Source organism: Arvicanthis niloticus, unplaced genomic scaffold (genome assembly GCF_011762505.2).
Source record: "Arvicanthis niloticus isolate mArvNil1 unplaced genomic scaffold, mArvNil1.pat.X pat_scaffold_643_arrow_ctg1, whole genome shotgun sequence".
NCBI lineage: Eukaryota > Metazoa > Chordata > Mammalia > Rodentia > Muridae > Arvicanthis > Arvicanthis niloticus.
This window is the reverse complement of record NW_023046259.1, coordinates 14,211-29,832: the sequence shown is the minus strand read 5'-3', so window position 1 is coordinate 29,832 and position 15,622 is coordinate 14,211. Positions and strand designations below refer to the sequence as shown.

Genomic DNA, 15,622 nt, shown 5'->3' with positions numbered 1-15,622 from the left:
CATATGTACACAGAAATAAATATACATATATGTATACATAATACACACATGCAAATACACACACAAACATATATGTGTACATATATGTATGTATATTTATATGTATATGTGTGTGTATGCTTCTGTGTGTGTATTTTATTTCTTACTTTATATTTTATGTTGCTTTTATTCCATTTTAAGAGCACCAGTAACAAGAATCATCAACAAATATTATAACTGTATTGCAATAGGTTTATGATGGATCTAATCAATTCATGTGAGTGCCAAGAAAATAATTTTTAATAGAAAAAAAGATGCAAAGATACATTCAAGGACACAAGTTGCATGTTTCAGCTTGAATGAATGTCATTCTGTGAAAATTTTCTGAGAAAAAAGTACTCTATGAGAATTTCTTCATAAGGAATCTTGAATGAAGATATGTTACATAATGCATGTTAGCAGTTTAGCACAAGTTACTTGACAATCATTTAATCAAAGGCTCTTGAGTCAACAGTCTCTACTTAATAGAAATAAATAAAAATCATATATTTATACCTAAGAACAACTTGACATAAAATAGTTATAAATTGGTTCAATGTAATTTGATATACAGGAGAAAATTTTTCATCATTTAAAAATGCTATATGAGAAATAAGATCGATGCTTTTAATATAATCATGAACATATAACACACTACAAATTAAAGCATGAAATGTTTGTAATTTGTAACAATGTATATTTCATGTAAATTGGAATTAACAACTTCATTTTGTTTTGTTACAACTGTACTTTGATTACAAATCACATTTTCTCCACAGTTTCTTAATTGCTACTTTTACATCTTTGTTTCTCAAACTGTAGATGATAGGATTCAGCATGGGTATCACAATGGTGTAAAATATTGACACTACCATGTCATGATTTGAAGCATAGCTGGAACTAGGCCTCATATAGCTGAAAAGGATTGTACCATGGTAAATAGAAACTCCAGTGAGGTGAGCGCCACATGTAGAGAACACTTTCTTCCTTCCCTCAGCAGAATGCATGTTCAGAATGGCAAAGAGGATGAATCCATAGGAGACCAGAACAATCAAGATGGTGACAATTTCAATCAGTCCCACCAAGTACAAGAGTAGAAGTTCGTTTGTGTGTGTATCAGAACAAGAAAGAGCAAGCAATGCAGGGATGTCACAGAAGACATGCCTAATTTCATTGGATCCACAGAAGGACAGACGGAAAGTGGCCACCGTATGTATAGCACCATGCACAACCCCACCAGCATATGAAGCAATGATGAGTGGCAGGTATACTCTGGGTGACATGGTCACTGCATAGAGAAGTGGTTTGTAGATGGCAACATATCGATCATATGCCATTGCAGCCAGCAGAAAGCATTCCGTGGTTCCTAAAGTAACAAAGAGAAGCATTTGGGTTGCACATGCAAGGAATGAAATGGATTTATTTTCACTTAGAAAGTTGACCAACATTTTGGTGTAACAACTGTAGAATAGCAGGCATCCAGGAAAGACAAAACACTTAGGAAATAATACATGGGGTTTTGTAGCTGACAATCTCCAATGACCAAAACAACCAGTCCCAAGTTTCCTATCAGAGTAAAGAGATAAATAGCAAGAAATAGTAAAAATAGGAAGACTGGAGTTCAAAGTCATCTGTGAAGCCCAACAGTATAAACATGGTAGCTTCAGTCATGTTCTTTAACGGAATCTTGTGGACATTCACAGCTGAAGCGATCCTTCCATTTGGCTTTGATTTATATATTTCCCAGGAAAGTTCCTATAGAGCTGTGTTTATATTTGATTCTTAGAGCAACCTGACCACCTAGGTAATGGGATAAACAATGATAAATAATATGATGAAAGTGGTGATATTTTACTATATGAGGTAAAATAAAAAATAATTACACTTACTATTGGATGTATTTATAAAGTTAAAAATCCAGCATCTAAAGTAGCCTTGTTATTTAATAATTTTCCATCACTCTGTTTCAAATTATACTTAAAAATTTATTTTCATTATTCTGCATTTTCTTTTAAAATATTTTAATGTATGTATGTATGTATGTATGTATGTATGTATGTGTAGATTGAATCATCTTCCCCTCTATCTTTCCTTCCTTAAATCTCTCCCATGTGCCACTACACAAACTCACAACTTGATAGCCTATTTTTCATTTATTATTGTTCTTACAAGTGTAATAATCCATACACAATTAGAAAAAACACAACCTCTGGGGCCATTTTTTTGTTTATATATGTTTTCAGGGATAATCACTCTGCATGAGACAACCTTTAACAGTCATATCCCTGGGAGAAGCTAATTCTCCTTCTTCCCAGCAAATGCATTAATTACCTAGGATCTGTTTAGGGTAAGGTTCCATGAAAATTTCCTCCCCCTTTCCATTTTAGTATTTCCATTGATATTACCATAGTCCAGGATCTGTTTGTTCACCAATTTCTATTTTCAAAGACTCATGAATATAGGTGGAATTCACTTCACTTTCAAATTGTTATAGCAAAAATACAAACTTGTATAGGAATTCTCCTTTAGCCATACATACATGAAACACTCTTTCTTAATATTTCAGAATTTTAACATGAAATCTATACTTCCACCACTGGTAAATTTTAATGTGAAAAATTATAGTTATTTTTTTTAAAAAAAGAAGATAGTTTTAAGTCACTTGTATCTCTACTGTAAATCTCAACAAAACACAATTCACTGAACCTTTTAATACTCATGGGGTGATTCTGCACAATGAATTTTGTTTTTCTCCATGTCAGAGGCCAAAAGTTTACAAAATGCTAAAAGTTTGTACATATGAGCACAGGAGTCATTCAGTCATGTAAACATATGCATAATGATATGAAGCATGGTAAAAACTTGCTAAATTAAATTGATCATTAAAATCAATAAAAGAAAAAAATTGATTTAAAGGATTTTAAACAAGAAGGAAATTATGTAATTACATTGTCCCAGAAGGTCTTCAAAGTCTATGTAAATTAGTATATAGATATGTTTGTAAATATGTGCTACAGAACAAAAATATTTAACACTTAATAGATAATTATACAGTAAAATATAAAACCATAATCAAATTTAGTTTGTGTAAACATAAATAATTTAAATAGTAAAATATATTGAAATATTTTAATATATGGTTTTATTCGATAATCATTTTAATAATTAGATTATAAAATAATCTTATCAATTAATTACACAAATCTGCAAAATATAAATTTATAGACTTAAAATACATTTAATAATTTTCTGTTATCTTCTCTTGCCTCACTTCTCATTACCTTTCAAAATTTGTAATGGAATATGTTCAGATATGTTTACTGAAGAGGGCAAGGACAAAAAAAATGTAATCAAATAAAAGTAAGCACAGTAAAAATAATTAATATGTAAATGGCATTTCATAATTATTTATAGTCTATTAATTAAACATAACAAAATTCATTTTGATAGCTATTTACCAGAGGGATGTCACACATCCTGCAATTCTATGATTTTATTTTCTACTCTATGATCTGAAATAAAGCAACTGTAAGGAGTAAGGAATTGCACTCAGTCTAAATCCTGATGTTAGACTCTCTGAGATGCCTCATTGACAGACAGTGTGAGCTTAGAAAATTCTAATTAACTCACAGTTGACTCCTTGTACCACATAAAACACAGATAACTAATGAGAATTTATATATCTGTTAAGATATGTTTACCTGAATAAACATTTTAATAATTTGCAGGATATATATGTATAAACTATAAGTCTGAAATTTTATTCATATAACTGAATGTTAAATGCAAGTTAACTTACTGCTCAAATAATACATTAAACAATTATTGAAACACAAACAGGAAATGCACATATATCATAACATCTTCTTTGAAGTTTAATAAAATGATTCTCTTCATTATTGTATAAGAAAAGAAGTCTATCTCTGTAACTATTTTTCTGGCCTTGGAATATGTTAGTATAATATATATTGGTTTACTTAAATTATCTTAATACTTTGGCAAATAAAACTTTTAGTAAATATTGTTTTGACATGGATTGGAAAAAAGAAGATGGTTTCTGAATTGATATAAATTTTATTTCTAATGAGCTTTTCTTATTCATTATATGGGTCACTGTTAGAACTTTAGACATGACAAAGAAAATACCAAAGTTGCTATTTTTTTCAAGATTAAAGTTAAATAAATATTTCTCTTCAGTTACACTTAAAGATAGTAGAAATTTTGGATAATATTTTTACAAATATTCTAATTTTATTTAATATAAATTCAAACTCTATGCATGAGGTATTTGAACTATAATATTCTCAATCAAAAATGTAAGTTACAAATTAATTTCTCAATCCTCATAATCCAATCCATGGTAATAATATTGGAAATATTAAAATGAAGTTAAAAATTGTAGTAAAAAGTATTTATATAAGGAGCAACAGTAATAAGTTATAAATAATGTGACCATTTATCTTGATATAATAGCTTGTTTCATAATAACTTGTGAAATAAATATTGTAATATTATGTTGTAAAAAATATGGTTAAAATAGGTGTACAATATGCCCTGCCAGATCATTATCTAATAGATAGGCAGCATTAATATTTGAATTCTATGCCAGCCCACAGCATACATTATCCATGACTATACTATGTCTTTTTTGTCTACTGTCATATCTGAAAATATAACTTCATGAAAATAATAGAAGATAAAATTTCTATTTGGCAATATTAAAAGAAAAATACAGCATTTGAATAACCTATACAGTGAAAAAATAAATGGTTAAAATTACTTTAAATACATGATCAATAAAATGATTATAATAAGATTTTAATAACTATGTCAGAAATCAAATTTAAAGAAAATGGAACCAGAAAAAAATCTATCCATAAAAACTCACTGAAAGTTAACTTTCTACTCTAACTTCTGTCATCAAAAATGTTAAAACAAACTTGAGAGTTACTACCAAAATATGTGAATAATTATTCATCCTTTTTCATTTTCCTTCTTGTAACTTATTGCTTCAGTTTGCAACACAATTCTGTTTAGTAGGATGTTTCATATCATATTTAAGTATTTACACAAACGTGGAATTTATTGTATCTTTTAAAACAACTTATAAATAAAGAAAAACTCTACTGTTACTTACAAAAATGATCTGCTTGGTCAGTTAGGTAATGGTCGATTCATAATGCATGTGAACAAACCACATCCTCCAGCACTTAAAGGTCACAGTGAAGCCCCTGGAGAATCCATGTTCTTCACTGAGACAGAAACTTCTCACAATTTTTTAAAGACATAAACAAAGGAATGATCTTAAGAAAATAAACTAAGTCCTGACAATGACTACACTGAAGCAATTCTGTTTTTGTTTAAACTATGTGTTATTTCACATAGGAAGTATATTCCACTCATAAAGTCATAGTTCCATCTCTAATTCTATTTATGTGATGTTGAATTCACAACCATGTGAAAAATGCTATAAATCAGCTGGAATTCAGCATCTTTAAATATAGTTTACTTACTTGGTTTTAGAATATCCTGCTTCAATATGGTATGAGACTTAGATGTATGCACCTGAGAATAACAATAGAAGAGAGAAGATATTAAAATTAGAATCAGAAATGATGGCAGGAGAGATGAAAGAGATAGTATACAGGTATTGTTGTCCAGTGAAATACAAGAATATTAGTTCTGCTACAGAGTGAAATTTCAAGTATTTGAATTCATAGAGTTGGCAATTTTAGTCTCTCTCTGTCTCTCTCTGTCTCTGTCTCTCTCTCTCTGGTCTCTCTCTCTCTTTCTTTCTTTCTTTGGTTTATTTTTGTTTGTGTTGTTGTTATAATTGTTGTTTGTTTGTTTTAATTTACATTCTATTCCCAACCATATCTACATATTGGTAAATATCTGGCAAAAGTAAAAATATCTATGCCTTTTCCAATTATTCGCATATTGTCCCCTAAAATATCATTAGATACTAGTCACTAAAATAGTATGTTTAATATTACCTAAATAGTAATCTCAAATTCATCTCTCAGATGCATGCAAATAAAAATAAATTGAAAAATCTAAAATTAAAATATGGTTTTTGTTTGATCAAACCAAAAATCAAAGCACATCAAATTTAATAATTTGAAAAAAAATGTCTTTTACTTAAACATAATAATTCTTCCTAGTTGATACATATTTTTATTGCATGGGAAATGATATATGAATATAAATTTTCAAAATGATGCTACATTTCCTGCCTCCAACATTTCATTAGCATATTCCTTAACATGAACATGTATATACATGTATATACTCACATACACACACATATGCACAATACAAAGATATGTGGACACATACATCTTTTCTGATTTTTTTTTATTTAAAGAGGCTTGACTAGTGCAGTTTTTAATGTTCATGGCTTATGGCTTACTCTGACCTACCCTGTAATGATTTTTTATTTTGGATTGTTAGCAATTTTTCTTTTACTTTCTCTAACCTCACCTTCTAACATGTTAATTTATTGATCTCTTTTCCTCATATGTGCTAATGTTGAAACTTGAAAAAAGTATTTATTATGGACACAATGATTATAAATACATATTTAATTGTCTGTATGCTTTAGACACTTCTTAGGTTCACTTTAAAAAAATGATGAACATTGTCTACCTTGACTATTAGAAATGATAATCATACAAATATCCATATTTTAGAGTAGAAGGATAGTCTTCTATATATATAATAGACTTGAAGTTTGTATTTAGAAATTATATATATGTACATATACATATATGTATATATAATACATATACAATTTTGTGTGTAACAATAATTAATGAAAACAGAGAGCTTGAATATAAAAAATAGCAAGGATGAGAATATGGTGTCGCAGCCCGGCCGGAGCAAAATGTTGAGGCCGGGCTGCCCCGCATTTGGTGGCCACTGTATCCCGGCCCAAGCTTCTGCTCTGGTCTGCTTGTCAGGGTTCAGCAAGAGAGAGAGTGAGGACAGACTCGAAGAATGGCGGGAGACCAGACAGAGTGTGATTCAATCCCGTTTATTCTTCAGTCTCTCTTCTTCTCTCCAAGTCCCAAGTCCTAAGTTCCAAGTCCCTAGTTCCTAGTCCCTAGTGCTTCCAAGTTCCAAGTTACTTCTTCCAAGTTTTCTACCAAGTGCCTGCTACCTAATGCCTAATTTCTACCCCAAGTTGTACTCCAAGTTGTACTCTCTGAAGTGTCTGATTCTCTCCCGTCTGCCTCTGCCTTTTATATGTCTCACTTCTAAGCCATGACTTTTGGTCACACCTTTAATCATGTCCTTAGGTCTTCTCTCTAAATCTGATCTCTATACTTCTAAGTCACACTCTTAAGTTACACACCTTTAATCTCACACACCTTTAATCTCACACACCCAAGGTATCTAAACCAAGATTATCAGAGTGTGCTCAACTGTTGTAGGCTATTGTAATCCAAGCCTCATGTCAGAGTATATGGCTCAAGATGGCTGCAAAGCTGATAGCTGCTTTCTGCTAAAAGTCAGCCCCCAACAATATGGTAAGGTTTAGAGGGAACAAAGGGTAAGTGATAGATGATCTGCTATAATTGCAAAATTAAATGAAAACATCTGAAAAATATGCTTCAGAACACTTGTTTGAAAACATTTTATTTTGTTATTCCATTCTAATGTCAAATTTTATTCTATAGTTTTCATTACACATCAAACTCTAGGAATTTTCTTTCTTGCCACATCAAATTATGTCAAATTATACCTGGTTAAACAATATTACAATGGTGTGACAGCTTTCTTCTGCCATGTTAAAGTTAAGTCCTTTTCTTCATTTCTCATATGTTGTCTTTGAGAGCCAAGTCACATACAATTCATGTTACTGTGCCCCTGTAGACTTTCACACCTGTGAGAGACCCATGACAAGTTACTGTTCTGCAAATTGTCCATCTATAAAAATCAACATTATAGAAAAATACTTTTTATTATCTTATATTTAAATTAGATTGAAAGTTCCATATAGGCTATTAAACCACATCCATGTTACTCCTCCCTCATTAAATTTTACATTCCTCAGTGTAATTTCTATAAGGTTCCTAGTTCTCAATCTTGTTAATTTAAAAGACTCTAGGAATAGTCAAAGGTAATTTTGTTACTCTGTACAGACTCATTCTTCCTCCTTTTCTTTATCTTTCTTTTCATCTCTTATTTTGTCCTTATTTTTCTTTACACCTTTATCTTACTGTTCTCTCAGGCTGAAAAATATATAAATTCTGCCTTTGCTAGCTGTCATAGTCAGTATCCTACTGCTATGAAGAGACACAATGAAGACAATAACTCTTGAAAAGAAGGGAATTCATCAGGGCTTACTTAAAATTTCAAAGGTTTAGTCTGTTATCATTATTTCAGGACACATAGGCACACACAGGTCCATATGGTGCTGGGATATTAGTTAAAACTTCTAAGTCAAGCTTTGCATCAGACCTCAGGAAATGAATGACACTGGGCATGCATTGATCTTTGAAACTTCAAAGCCCACCCCCAGTGACATTACCCTCTACAAACACACTGCATCTGCTTCAGCAAGGGTACAACTCCCAATCCTTCTCAAATAGTGCCAGTTCCCAGTGACTAAGCGTTCAAATAGATGACCCTATAGGGGTCACTATTCATACTACCCTCACTACCCAATATTTTAACATTGAATTAATTTTAACATTGAATTAAAACTTCTATCAAATATATTTCAAATGCTTTATGATAGTAGTTGGTTTATTGATAACATAAATAATTCATAAAGGGAATAATATTGCTTCATTCATTATTATTTTTCAATAGTGTGCATTAAGGTATAGCATTGACACAATGCTATAGTGCTTCAAAGGTTCATATACCTGTTCTTTCCATTTGCCTTCTGGGTTGCTAAATAAGAGCAGAGATAGCTGTGTGTTCTTACAGCATAACTTGACATCAAACCTTAATGGTTTTTAAGTAATTTACTCACCAGATATTTTGTTATACTCATAAGTATATCCTGGCACTCTGTGCTCTTTAGTTTAATACTATTTAAAAGAAGACCTATGATTGTCATTAGTAAGTCATTCCTTTACTAAAGAATGTTCTTTAAAAGTATTTTGAATAAATCTGCCATAAGTAAATATCAATATTATAGTTCTCTAGGATAATCATTGCCTACCCATAAACTTTGCATCTTGGCGAGACTTTGAAGTTTCTTTTATTCCCCAAGGGAATAAAAGTTCATAATAGAAATATCCAGGATGTTGTTACAGAGAATATAGAAAAGGTCAGACGTGAATCTGAAGGATCTGTACCTGGAGTTATGTAATTCTTAAAGGAAGAATGACTAATATTTTATTAGAATATCTTTAGTGAGCACAGATTTCCATCTGGAGCTGAATACATCAGTGAAAGAAAAGTGTCTCCTAAAATTCCTTTTCCACAATCTTGGAGGGAAATGTATTCAGCACAGTAAATAAATGGATATGTCTTTGGAAATACTGATTAAGATTAGAAGAGACATGAAGTTTATGTATTAAAATAGAACATGGACAAACTAATTAACATTTTATTTAATGACATAACAAGAAATAATATATTGTAGTATGAAAGAAACACATGTTTTCTAGATTTTGACAACAGAGAAATATATTCAGTATTATTATTTATGTTTACTTAAATATATACTTTACTTACAAAACAACTATTTTCAGGAGCCTTTTCATGTACTCTTTTACATCAGACTGTAGATAAGGATGATCTTCAGCATGGAGAGCAAAGTGGTGTAAAATAAAGACTCTATCATGTCATACATCAAAACATAGATGATAATCAGTCTCACAGACATAAAGAGGAGTGTCTCATGATAGATGAAGACTATAGTAAGGAGAGCCACATATACAGAAAACTTTTCTCATTCCTTCAAACAGAACCTACTTAAAAAATTGAAAACAGGATGAACCTATAGAAAGCCAAAATAGTCCAGTTGATGAATAGCTCAAGAGGCCCTGCAATTAGAAAAATGAAAGTTAATTTTTTATGTATCATAGCCAGGAGAGACAGAATGTATAATTTTATTGGATCCATTGGACAAGACTAAAAGTGGCCACAGTTTTAGAGGAATTATAATTTTGGCAAAAGGCTCTTCTGACAGGGGATCACATTTCAAAAACTTCTAGGTCTGTGAGACTTGGCTGGAATGACACACCTTTAATCCCTCTGTTGGAATACAGAAACACCCTTAGTAGACATCTTTAATTCAGATTAATGAAGGTAACATGAGTGCATAGGAGAAGATGGGCAAAGTGACCATTCAGAGAAAATTTTGATAGAATGATTCAGAGATAGAAAATGCCTCACTCTAATAAGAATAGACAGGAAAGAGAAACTTAAGAGAACAGGGGAGAGAGAGAGAGAGAAAGAGAGAGAGAGAGACACAGAGAGAGAGAGACAGAGAGACACAGACAGAGACACAGAGACACAGAGACAGAAAAAGACAGAGACAGAGAGAGATGCAGAGAGAGAAACAGAGAGAATCAGAGAGTCAGAATGAGAGAATTTTATGTTGCTCATTTATTTTATTTTTGCTTTTTAAGATAGTATAGTTTAAATCATTTTCTTCTTATTTTCCTGACAAACACTCAATCTACTGCTTTTTTCTTTTGTTTGAATCTATGGACTCTTTTGTTCATTAATTGTTGTTACACACATATGTGTGTGTATAACTATTCATAGATATAGCCACTTGAGGCCTTACATTATTACTTGTTTTTAATGTTTTCAGAGAGAATTATATGATATCAGATGAATAAGTGTATTCTTCTCTGGCCAAAACTATTGGTCCTACATCCAGTAGTACTCAGTTGCCTGTAGTTCTTTCAGTGCTGAAGCCGGATGGGCTTTTATGTCCACCTTTGAAGTTTTAATTGGAACAATTCTTGTTCAGCAAACATTGAGCCTGTCATGTTGGTAAAACATTATGGAAATATTTTCTAAAATACTTGAAGACTTAGTCTCAGAACAACTGCCCTGATCTCCTGACTCTTACAATCAATCTAAGCCTCTTAGGCAATGTTCCATAAGTCTTAAATGCAGGAGTGTTTTGTAAACATATTCATTGGAAATAGGCTCCAAATATTTGAACTTTGATTTATTACAGTCTTCTTAATGGCTCCATCTGTTTCAAACAGAAATGTATTTAAAATTTGATAGAGGTATAAAGACAGATGTTTATAGGATGTTGTTAGGAATTTACTAATTTAGTAAATTAATAGTGGATTTTCCTCTAACAACATAACTTCATTAGTGTTAAGTAATAAATATGATTAATTATTTTCGATAACAGTTTTGATTTCTTTATCATTGAGCAAACTTATGCCCAGTTATAACTATATCAAATAGATAAGTATGGTAATATGTGGCTGTAGCAGTTATTGAGGCATTCTGTTCATTGAGATTCATAGGCATCACAAGTAAACATGGCCCACACATCAAACCAGGGCCTCTTTTATCAGATATTATGATTTGTAATGTGGTTTTATCTCCTGGAGGGAACAATATCAAGTCAGAAGAGAATGTGTGCTATAAAGTTTTTACTTAATTAAATCATCAATGTATGTTTTCTTATGGATTTATAATCCTTCATTGTTATTTTACACACCTCCCTATTTTATCTGCATTTATTCCCACCCCTTCTCTCTAAAGAGCCTCCATTCTTCATTTACCCTATCAGATCAACTGTATCCTGCTATTGTCCATTAACATTCTCCCACCTCCAGTACTTACCACTTTACCATACCATAAAAATCACTTCTTTTCAGATTTCCATGATCAGAGCATTTATTTTCTATTATTCTTCTTTTTATGGCTCACCAACTCCTTATCCTAGTAATGGTCAATTTTAATTTCCTGGTACCACATTCTTTAAATGAATTACAGTTTACATATCCATCTTTCAGTTGAAGGAAATCTGGGTTATTTCCAGTTTCTAATTTTTACTAATAAAGCTGATATGAACCATGGCTTCAGCCACATATTTAGCAGAGGATGGCCTTGTCAGGCATCAATGGGAAGAGGCCCTTGGTCTTGTGAAGGCTGGATGCACCAGTGTAGGGGAATGCTAGGGTGGGGAGGCAGGAGTGGGTAGGCAGGTGGGGAAACACCCTCATAGAAACAGGGGGAGGGAGGATGGGGTAAGAGGTTTTCAGGGTGAAACCAGGAAAGGGATAACATTTGAAATGTAAATAAAGTAAATATCCAATAAAAAAAAGAAAAGAAAAAAAGCTGGCATGAACATAGTAGAGCACATGCTCTCACAGTATAGTGGAATATCTTTTGGTTATATGCCCAGGAGTGGTATACCTGGATTATCAGGTGGAACTCTTTCCAGTTTTCTGAGAAATGAATCCTATATCAGACCAAGAGTTAATAACCAAAATATATAAGTAACTCAAGTTAGAGTCCAACAAACAAAATAAACCACTTAAAATTGAAGTACAGAGTTCAATAAAGAATTCTCAAAAGAGAAATCTGTAATAGCTATGAAGCCCCTAAAGAAGTGTTCAGCATCCTTAGGCATCAGGGAAATGAAAATAAAAATTACTCTGAGACTCCATCTTACATAAATAAGAATGGCTAAGAACAAACTCAAGCAACAGCACATGCTGGAGAGGATGTGCAGAAATGGGAACACTCTTCCATTGCTGGTGGAACTGCAAATTTGTACAACACTTGGAAATATAATCAGTGAACCTTTTATTCTGTCTGCAGTGTCCTATGATCAATTTGTGAACATCTGTAAGTCTCTGTTATACATAGTCAGCATATCAAAATTGGTGTTGCACATGGTGCTGGCAGTCCTATATTTGTATTGAACATTTTTCTTCTAATTACCATAATGACTTTTACTTTGTCTTTTGTGGCTATGATGTCATCAGTGATTTCTATTGTGACTGCCTCCCCTCATGATTCTTGACCTTCTTAAACACTCATGAAATTGAAATTATCAAGGTGATCTTTGCAGGTTTTATTTTCATGTACTTTATTCTGGTGGTCTTGTGTCAGTGTCTTTTTTACTTTTCTTTTTTCTTTTTTTCTTTTTTGTTGGATATTTTATTTATTTACATTTCAGATGTCATTTCTTTCCCCATTTCCCCTCCCCAGAAACTCCCTATTGCATCCCCCTCCTCCTTTTTGCTTTATGTCATTTTAATTACATGCAAGTATTCAGGTCAGTTCTAGGTTGAGGGAATAGCAATAAAATAGGTGCAAGTAGTTAAGCAACAAGCAAGACAATAAACACAAATAGTCAAAGAACAAGCAAGTCAATAAAAATGTTCCTTGAACATTCCAGTGATTACTGTTTTTAAGGGCTTGCTTATCAGGATGACCAAAATATCTGAGCCAACTTTCCTGTCCTAGCCCAAAGTCATTTTCGTGTCTGAAGCCTAGTTCTTTGTTCTAGCCTAAGATTTAGATTCCTGCCTGAAATTATTATTTTTTTTTTTTTGTTCTAGCCTAATGTCAGATTCCTGTCTGAAACCCACTTTCTTGTCCTTGGCTCATGTCAGATTCTTGCAAAGCAGCCCTAAAGCTCTCTGCCTCTCTCCCCCCCCTTTTATTTCATTAACAAAACTGAGCCTGTCTTAGGTCATTCTGACAAGAATGCCTTCCTTGTCCTTCATGGAATATGCATATCAAAAGCAATTAACTTCTGTTTTAGGTTGGTAAGGCTCTGTGCAGAATCTACCTGTCCTTGGCTTGCCAGCCTGTTAAATTAATAACTCTGTCTGGAGGTCCCTTTTCAATTTCAAGTGATGTACTTTGGTTGCCAGCATGTTGATGTTAAAGACAAGCTTTAACATAATGGACAAAAAGGGATAGCCTTTGTACTATTACATTTTAAAATGTTATAAATATATCTGTAAAAATGTCTTTGACTTTTAAATTTTATTTTTATATGTATATGCATATGCATGTCTTTTTTTTTTTTTTTTTTTTTTACCTTAAGCAGAAACTTTAATATTTCATTGTAGAAGGTAAAGGCTGGGATGAGAAAGACACATTGTTTGAACAGTTTTAAAAATACCATATTTTAAAATTGTTTTCAAAGTATACCTTTAGGTATTTTGAATTTTATATATTGACATTAGCAACATATACAACATTCATATACAATTTCATTTAGCATATTAGAATAACATTGGATTCAGAAAATCTTTGACACAAATGCACACTATTAAATTAACTCGGTTTTTTTTTTTTTTTTTTTTTTCATTTCTTTTTTTTTTTTATTAGATCTTTCATTTACACTTCAGATACCATCCCGTTTCCCCATTCCCCCCCCCTTAGAAAACCCCTATCCCATGCCCCCTTTTCATTTTGCATTTGTACATTTTTTTAAGAAATGTTAATCATAGGCTTTATAAGTTTGGTATTGTTCAATCAGAGGTGTAACCCACTACCCAACCTAGATATATAAACTATCTTTGACTGGTGGAGATACATGAACACCTGCTTCCCTGTCTCCCCCCTCTATCTCTCTTTCATCACCTAGCTTCTCCTCTCCTTCTTCTTCTCTTCTTACTCCTTTTCTTCCTTTCAGTACTCCTCCCACCTTAGCTCCTCCTACACATCACCCTTCCTGTTAAAAGGAAACTTTTCTCTCAAAATACAATTAGAGCATAATTATGCCTATTTGTACCAGTGAGGTACAAGATAGTCCTAATACCCAGTCCATCCTTTTGTTGACTAACCAGCACCTCTGTCATCTATCCTAACTAAAACACTTAGTTCTGAACCTGGCTTTTTCCTTGGCTTTAGGATGAATGTCAGCTGATGACCATACACTCAGATCTTTTCTCTCAAAGTAAATAGCTATAAGTTTTCAACCCCATCAGAAATCCAGAATGACTGAGTTGACTATAATTGTGGGAAGCACAAAGCATAGCTTCTAAAACTTAGCCAATTTATAGAGACCTCTGAACACCTGGACACTCGCTCTACTTCAAAACGTTGGAGCATCTGTTCTTCTGCCTTCTGGCCCAGGATCATCTGACAGACCTTAGTGCTGCAGAATTATTAAGGGCTGATTACTCTGTCTAGGCAGATATAATCAGTCGACTATTCTGCAAGTGTGTCCTTTTCTGGACAGTAATTTGTCTGTAGAAGGAAAGTGGCAATTCTTGCCTAGTGGCTGTCTCACCACAACTGGAGTAACTCCAAGGATGCTCAATTTCTTCTTAGAATTTAACATAGGAAGCTGTCCGGAGCAGACAGGTCTCTAATGAAAATGAACATTAATACTGAAATGTTTGTCATGTCAATTCTAAGGATTTCTGATGTTTTGAAAACCAGCTATCCATGTAAGGTAATCTGGACTGTTGCCTGTTAACTCCACTCAGCTATTTCTAAATAAAACATAGAGAACACCCTTATAATAAACTCCAAGTCATGAATTTGCTATAGTCCCTTAACTCACAGGCTGACCATCCCAAATCAGTTAAAAAAGTTAAAGAAGGACTGGGTCTAAGCTTTGTATTCCTAAGTGTGTTATACTGGTACAATGCCTATGAGAGTAACAATATTCATCTCACTCTTATATCAC

At 32.6% G+C, this 15,622-nt stretch overlaps 1 protein-coding gene across 1 annotated transcript; it reads right to left on the bottom strand.

The window, feature by feature from the left end:
- Nucleotides 1-302: 302 nt before the first annotated feature.
- On the bottom strand, nt 303-1,773 carry LOC117702278 (olfactory receptor 5T3-like; the record flags this gene model as incomplete). Its single annotated transcript, XM_034493510.2, is given in 3 exon segments — nt 303-1,468; nt 1,471-1,632; nt 1,635-1,773. Coding segments are annotated over 3 exon segments (996 nt in total), but the record flags the coding sequence as incomplete, so codon positions are not given.
- Between the last annotated feature and the right edge of the window lie 13,849 nt (nt 1,774-15,622).